This window comes from Olea europaea, chromosome 4, assembly GCF_002742605.1.
Source record: "Olea europaea var. sylvestris chromosome 4, O_europaea_v1, whole genome shotgun sequence".
NCBI classification, from domain to species: Eukaryota; Viridiplantae; Streptophyta; class Magnoliopsida; order Lamiales; family Oleaceae; genus Olea; species Olea europaea.
Genome location: NC_036240.1, coordinates 15,311,018 through 15,319,345, shown reverse-complemented (window position 1 = coordinate 15,319,345; position 8,328 = coordinate 15,311,018). Strand labels below are relative to the sequence as shown.

Here is an 8,328-nt window from a genome sequence, read left to right as displayed (position 1 = left end):
TAGATGTACTGTGTAAAATTTTCCTTAATAAAATAAGCCAACTTTTGATTTTGGTTGCATTCTCACAACTTGGGACCGTGTCTAGACATTGAAGAAAGAGAAAAGTATGACATGCTTGGACTTTGGATCATTTTGTCCTATATATATTATTACATATAAAGGAAGTGCTACATGTACATAATTATCTAAATAATGGTATCCATAATTACACGTGGTATCGAATCCAACCTTTAATTCAAATCTCACATTTGCACATCAACAACCGAATAATTGTCATATCATATTATGGACACTATTATGTATAATAATTATGTACAAATAGAATTTTCCTTATATATAAATAGAGAGAGTATTCATTATTGCATATGTATACGGATATTTATAAAGTCAAATGGTAATTATTTTAACACGTGTAAAAATGTTCTGTCACAAGCAAATTAAATTTATAAATTTAGTTGCCAGAAATCCTACCTTATTTGACTTCTAAGGATGTGCCAGTTAGAAATTTAAATTTATGAGCCATAAGTGATTTAAAATAACATTGACCATTTTATAAATAAATCTTTTGGTAGCACTTCAAATCCTTATTTTGGGGCCGTTACAGAAAGTAAATCTCACCTTACTCTAATTAGAAAAAAAAAATTGCTTATCCAAATATATTTGAAAACAATAATATGATTCCAATTAAGTGATTTTACTTTTAAGTTAGGCCAAACATGTTGCCAAAGGCCCTAGAAATATTCCAGCCTAAGAACCGAGCTTAAAACAATAAAGCCAATTTTGAGGCATGAGAAATTCTAGTCTCCGCATCCATCTTGAAATTTTGAAACAAAAAGAATCCCGGTCTTTTTGGAAGTTTCTGTCATTGATATAAGCAAAGAAATTCAAAAAGTACACTATCAACATCCAACTTTGTTATTGAGTTCACGGCTATTAATTCACAGATTGCAATAACAATTGAAAATCATCAATTTTCAACCCTAGAGCTCAAGCGACAAGGGTCTGAACAACTCAAGGCAGTTCTAAGCCTGAGTACAAAACCACCACCAAATCCTCACCACAAAAATGAATTTTGTCTATATGACAAAAATCTACAAATGACATCCATGCTTTTTCTATCCGATGCTCTATTCTTATGGAGGGTTGGAGTGCAGCTTCAGACCTGCCTACAATGCCTTTCTTCAATGATTTGCTTCGGAAAAAAACAAAAAATTCCAGCACCATCTAAGAACATACTGTCATTTCCTTTTCCTGAAAACTTGAGTTGACAGTTAGTCGACACATTTTTTTTTTTAAACCAACAAATGATTATTTTACCTTCACCCATATTTGCCCTTTTTGTTTTTTAAGGCCTAACTTTTAGACACATTTTTTTTAAACCAACAAATGAATTTTTACCTTCACCCATATTTGCCCTTTTTGTTTCTTAAGGCCTAACTTTTACTTTGCGTATGTCCAACATTAAAAATTACATGGAAATGACATGTCAGCAGGAAATGCATGCAGAATATAGACATGAATGAACATGCAATCTTACTTGTATAAAAGCATGTACATGTATTTCATTATACAGAGAAACAGTAAAGGAGTCTGTGCCCAACATTTTACCATTCTTTCTGCCTCTTGTTTCAATATTTTTCCAGAGGTATGGATTGCTAGATGTTCAAAATCTTTACTTACTTCTCCGACCCAACCAAATTTCACTAGGACCATGTTCCTCATTATGGAACGAGGACAACCTATTAAAGATGTCATAGGTATGCATTTCAGTAATAGGAATAGAACATATAACACACCTCATGTATTAAACAATATGGGTGATTAGCATGCGATCAGATTCTATGACTTGGAGGAAAGAACTGCATCGAGGTTCTTCTGAAGCATCCATCCTTTAGGATATACAAGTTCACGAGCTTCTAAATGGAGATGCCAGTTCATTATCCTATGACAACCTGGAGGAAAGCCTTCCATTTGACTTTCATCTTCTACAATCTGTTCTATGAAAGTCGTCTCCTGCAAAAATCCACAATATCCGAACAGGATTTTAACAATGCAATCTAGGTGAACAACATCAAAATCCTTAAAATTGCCAGCAATCAAAATGAAAAGAGACAGCGTATACTTGGAAGCCCTCCTTCACTGTGTCCAACTGTCGGATTGGATCCAAAGATGGTCGATGCCATCTCCTGGGATCCCATAATATGGTGCTGTTAAAGGCAAAGCCTGACATGTCAACATGGAATCTACGAAGTCTTTTACTCTTCTCATTCGTGTGCCATCCAATTACTTGACTTCCATTGCACACAGGACCTTCCAGTATTGTTTTACTTTTGCTTTGAGCCAACATGCCAACCGGCCAAGTACCGAAACGACTGAATAGATCAGATACACAAGAATAGTCAGAGAAATAGTCATGTTTGCAAGTGGCAGTATTAGAAGATAGCTGGATTATCAGGAAATTATAAAGTTAAACAAATTCACTAATTCAATATTTGGTCGAGAAATAGTAATAGTGAAATACGTATGTACATCATGCAACCTCAACTTCATCTTTAACTTGAGATTTAAGATCATTAAGAAAGATTTTGCCAAATCAAGGGAAAAAGGATTGAAGCTCTCAATCTGATCCTATTTCCTTATATCTAAAGCTAATAATCAAATTAGAGATTAGTGGAACAGACATTTTTACTTTCGAATGAACAGATTCCAGGTTGATGTCAGAAATAAGGATTCTTAAGAGAAAACCTATAAGCCTAAATTTCTCAACCACTGATTCAAATGTAGTACTTGTTCTCTGTAGAGTTAGGAAACAGGACTGCGGGCAGCACAAAATAGTTGAGGAGATTTAGGTTCAACTTAGTCTAATTACTGGGTTGATTAACAAGGCAGGGGACAAATGTAAAACAACTTTGTTAGAAAAGAGAGTTTCAATTCTATGCAAAGATAGACAATATAGAATTCGATATCAGGCACGGGCTTAGTAAAGCAGAGTTTAAGTTCAACATTTTATTTGACCTTATATAAGGAATGTTGCCTTCGTAAAAAGTAAAACAACTAAACAATCATCTATGAAGCTTCCTGGAATCCCTTTACAAAGGGGAAAAGAATTCTTAGCTTGTGTCAGAAATATATAACTTTTCATTAATTGTGAATAAAAGTATTTGCAACTTTAGCAACTGTTGGCATCAAGAGTTTGCAATCTTTAAACATTCTCAAAGCCGCTCCTGGATTTTATCTAACTCTTAAAACAGAACTTATAATATCCACTGTTTCTCATCCCATAAAAAGAGAATTATCCACATATTTATTTACATTAGTAGAGGCATCAATGTTAAATGCTTTCAAACATTAGGCTAGTCAAGCTAATATTTTATTCTAAAACAAAGCAGGTACAAGATCAAGGTAGTAAATTTGTTTTGAAAGCCAATTCGAGACCATGTCCATGTCGGAGTACAATGGAAGTTTGATGGGAGTGAATGAAGGGTCATAGCATTGGTGGCAGAAGGTTTTGGTATTGAGAGTTAAAAGTCAAGAAGAAATTGGTGTGCAGAGATAAGTGTTTGGGTTCGGTGAGGGGAGGCGAGTGTAAGATTGTCTTTCTTTTTTCCATTTTTATATTTTCTAAGTTTTATTTAGCTTGGAGTATTATCTTATTTCACGTCACTTTAAGTCTACTACTATTTCAGAAAAGAAATCTATGAGTAAAGACTTCTATTGCCTTTTAATGAAAGATGGGGGAGGATAACGCCAAGAACACCAATTTGGAAATAATCGTGCAAATAGATTGAAGATGGAACAATTATACAAAGAAAATAAATATTGGAATGAAACATTTGGCTTTCTCAAAAGGAAGGAAATACGCCTTACTCCAACCAAATATTATTTAAGTAAGAACCAATGTTAAGATAATCTATTTAGATGTAATTATGTTCTAAAAGTTTAACATAAAAAGGTAGCTGCTACGAATTCTCAGATGCCGACTCTCTTTCAATGATAGTTCTGCCTAAAATTAAGTAAAAATGGAAAAGAAAATTTAGGACTTCATGTGATGTAGGCAATTCAGCATTCATTTAATTGAATATTCCCAAAAATACATGCTTCAGCTATTACTCAGCTTAGCCTTCACTCCACTAGGAAAGTAGGAAAATAAAAAAAGAGTGAAAGAAATTAAGAAAACTCAAGTACATTGAAAAATCAGCATCCACTAAAACATTTTATTTATTTTCGTAAGTTAAAGAAATATGTTTTGCAAGGGGTCGCTTCATTACAATCCTGAAGTCCCTTACCAGTGGTCATACTTCAATATTTCCATCAATACATGGAAGTTACCTCTGATGCTCAGACTTTTCAAGATGGACGAAGTACCTGTGCGGCACAACACAACATGGGTATGGGTAAAGGATGTTTTGGATCCTCCAAATTTCAACCGGATGCTTCACCATTTCTACTTCTTTCTTTTTCTTCTTTCTTTTATTTTTCTTTACCTTTTTTCTTTTTCGTTTCTGCTCTCTGGAAACCTAGTGCCGCTGCCAAGAAGGTGGAGAAAGGTAGCGACACTAGGTTTTCCCTTCTTTTTCTTCTTTCTTTCCCTTTTCTTCTTTTTTTCCTTCTTTCCCTCTATATCGAAGGTATAGGGTTTTCTTTATATAAAATAAAAATAGGTTCCATATACTGCTACTCAGTGTTCCACTAAGTCTAAATTGCAATCAAAACCCTCATTTTCTACTTCATATAAAATTTAATGATTAACCTCCCATAATTGAAATCTAAATCCCCAGATTCTATTTTATTCGTCTTAACCCTTTATTCAATACTCATTTTCTTTTTTTGTGAACAATCGATTTTAATTATTTAAAATGACATATTGGGTTAGAGCATCTCCAATAGACTCTATTTTTAAAGAACATAATTTATCATTTGAAGAGCATCTATAAATTTAGATAGTTAAAATTTTAAAGTACTCCAACAAGCTTTTTATATTTAACACTTAATTTTATTGATCACCAAAAATATTTATCGTTTTTCTCTATCTTTTATTTTATCTAGCTTTTCTTTAGATTATTTTATTATTTTTCTACATTGAAAATTGAAACACTTTGAATGCATTTAATTATATTTCTAAATTAAAATGTTAATTTAAGTCTCTTGAAGAATGATTTTAAAAGTTGATGAATGCATTTAATTAATTTCTAAATTAAAATATTAATTTAAAACTCTTGAAAAATGATTTTAAAAGTTGACCTTTTAAAATAAAGATCATCTCATGTTTAAAAAGTCTCTTGGAAAGGCTCTTAGTAAAAAAATAATTGAAGTTTGAAAGACATATCCATGTACCCGCGTCGAAAATTAGAACTTTTTTTAACCATGTCCCTGTATCCTATATATTAAAAAATAAAATATCCGACACTTAGATACGTACCCGTACCCGAGTCCGAGCATCATAGGAAGTTACATACTTGTGACAACCATATTCCAAGTTCATTCAACATTTTTCAAATGAGGACACATTGATTGTTGAGGACATGTCAATGGTTCTGAATAATGAAAAGGGTCGGTAAATATGGTTACCAATAGACTCATGAAATGAAGGATTCCCTTGTCTCCCCCATTTCTCCCCTCCTCTTTTCTCCCCATCTATATCTCTGAGACAAAAAATCACAGTGAAAAAAGTCACCCCACATTATGTTGCATGATACCATATGGTTAATGCAATTATTAATTCTTCAAACACAAAACAAGCAAATATAGAACCTTCAATTTCGACAGGACCTAAGATCAATTGAGAAAAAATATCTATACTGTCATCAAATCCATGCTATGCCAGCAAGAAGGTAAGACAGACAACAAATGACAATGACTATGTATACCATCTAATGCCTGACAAAAGCAGATAGTTATCCCTAAAGTTTGCACCATATCATCATTTGAGAATATAAACAAAGCAATATCCTGGTAAGCACTGAGAAAGAGAGAAGTGTTCCGTATAGGTTCGTATATAGACTATGGTGCTATATGATCTTTAGCTATAGGTCTCGTAGAGTGTGCTTGCTATGGAAATTCAATATACGAGCTTAAGGTGCTTCAGTTAGAAGCCAACTCTTTGAAGGTGATTTGATGGCAGATATTCTGTGGGGTCTCTGAGCCCAGCTTGTAGCAAGCCAAAAGTATGACTTGAGCCTGAAGGCTTTATTTACAAAACATTGAGTTATTATTAATACTTCCTGTCATCCCTACCTATTCTTCTCCTCTAGGCAGTAACGAGGGATCCATTAAGATGGATTCAAATTGGATATACATGTTTTCATTTTATGAGACTATATACATCCAGTGTGAAAGATTAAAAAGTTGCTAGATTTTGCTCTCTCGTATTGCCAATTGACCCAACTAGCGAATCTGTTTAGAACCATTCAATCTTTTTCATCTCCATGAATACCGCTCGAAAGCAGTCATTTGTCAGCTTGATAGCATAAGCACAATCCACCCATCTCCCTCCGGAGAGTGAGGAAAGGGCCATTCCATATCATCATTTGAGAATATAAACAAAGCAATATCCTGGGAATGATGATGTCTTATTGTCTACAACCTTGATTCTTTATATCATTTCCCACATTCTAACTCCTGTAATGCCAAAATAACCAATTTTTTCATGTTTCATTATTTCTAAACTCTTATAGTGTGCAGACAATTACACTGGTGTGAAGTACATTATTCCTGTAATTTAGAACAAAGAATGCATAATGGCTCACTTGATTTCTCTGATTTTCTCAAACAACTCGAGGGAGTAAATATTGTCGTCATCTGCAAAATATACCACTCCATCAAGTCTGTGCCCTTCGATATGCTCAAGTGCAGTGTTCCTCTGGTGCACTCCCCTGTCCTTCACATTAGTCAAATTCTTTGAGCACACCAAATGTCGATACATTACTGCAGTTTTCCTCAAAATATCTGCAGTCTCCATGGATGCAGCATTCATCTCCACCACAATCCACAGCACTGGTGGCCTAACTAGCCTCAATACCTGTCCTAACCTATTCAAATAGTATGCCTGTAGCGCCCTATTATAGGTAGGTGTCACCACAATTAGCTGTTTCAGAGGCACAAAATCGAATATTTTACGATCCTCATTCTCTCTACCCTTCTCAACAACCTTTAATTTCTCCGTACCCACCACAAAATCGTTTCCCCTAGACCTGTCAGCTACATTTTCTACATTCTGCTTGATACTCAGAAATTGGGGTTTGATTTCAAAAGCGAAATCACTGTTTCTTAAATCATGATTCTTCAATTCACCGAGATCATTATTAAATGGGGCCATGCCAAGCAAAAACCCTAAGAAAAAAAACAATAAGCAGCGGTAAAGTGACTTTTTCCAGGAAAAGTGATTGTTTTTTCGAGAGTGCTTCTGGATGAAAATCCCGACCAGAAATTTTCGGAGTGGGGACAAGGTGGTTTTGGTGTTCGATAGAAACTTTTGAGATGGAGATTGTATGGAAAGCGGAATCGATCCATTTTGATACACCCTATCGTGGTGCGGTGATAGTGTTCTTCGAATCGACGCCATTTATTCAACTGAAATCGCATCGAAAAAGGATAACATAATCAATTCAAATCACACGAATGGAATCAATTCAAATCAGCAGAGCAAGTGATATACATAAAGACGAATGGAATATTTTTGGTCTATGAAGTGAAATTTGCAGTGAAACCCTAAAATGAAGCTGATATAGAAAGAAAAATAGACTCGAAAAAAGATAGTTGGAAGAATTTACTTTCGCTTTTCTCGAGAGATTTCATTTGACTGATTCTGGGAAAATTGAAAGAGGGGCGGGGAGGCAGTTTTGTTCAAGTCACGGCGAGTGGAGGCGGCGCAAAGGGAATTGCCGCGTTTGGTTCAGATAAACACCTGGGGGGTCGATTGTAGCTCAAATGCGCTGTCGGGTGGGCCATTACTAAACGCCACGTGGTTTGTCCAAAGATTTGATAATCATTTATGTTAGTCAAATAACTAATTATATCTTTTTATGACTAACAATGACGTTACTTAATTTAGACCATGCTTGGTAATGGAGGCAAGATTCTCATTGACACTGATGAGATGGTCGATCGAGAAAGACGACTCCATAGCCCCGTATTTTTTTTTCCTTTTTCCATCTATCTATCGAATCTTCGTTTCCTGCGTACTCGAATAACTTGAGATTCTATTTCAGAGGTCGATTTTTTCTTATTGGATGATCATTCAATTCGCTATTTTCAACATTAATTAGTAGTTAACTTGTCAAAGAAACTCATACCCACACTTCTAGAGGTTTGTCGAGTCATTGTGTACTC

The 8,328-nt window shown here is 34.7% G+C and overlaps 1 protein-coding gene across 5 annotated transcripts; it reads right to left on the bottom strand.

Moving 5' to 3' along the window:
- Positions 1 to 856: 856 nt before the first annotated feature.
- On the bottom strand, positions 857 to 7,894 carry LOC111393776 (probable beta-1,4-xylosyltransferase IRX9H). 5 transcript variants are annotated; one of them, XR_002702494.1, is made up of 4 exons: positions 6,747 to 7,894; positions 2,123 to 2,372; positions 1,399 to 2,013; positions 857 to 1,317 (listed from the first exon to the last, which is right to left on the bottom strand). XR_002702494.1 is itself a non-coding variant. In XM_023019476.1 (4 exons), the coding sequence occupies exons 1-3, from the start codon at positions 7,559 to 7,561 to the stop codon at positions 1,840 to 1,842; spliced, it is 1,239 nt and encodes a 412-aa protein (XP_022875244.1). In that variant the 5' UTR covers positions 7,562 to 7,894; the 3' UTR covers positions 857 to 1,258; positions 1,797 to 1,839. The 5 variants fall into 5 exon arrangements, 4 of the variants coding, with proteins under 4 accessions (XP_022875244.1, XP_022875242.1, XP_022875243.1 ...); XM_023019476.1 differs by having other exon boundaries at positions 857 to 1,258; positions 1,797 to 2,013; XM_023019474.1 differs by having other exon boundaries at positions 857 to 1,251; positions 1,797 to 2,013.
- Positions 7,895 to 8,328: the final 434 nt, after the last annotated feature.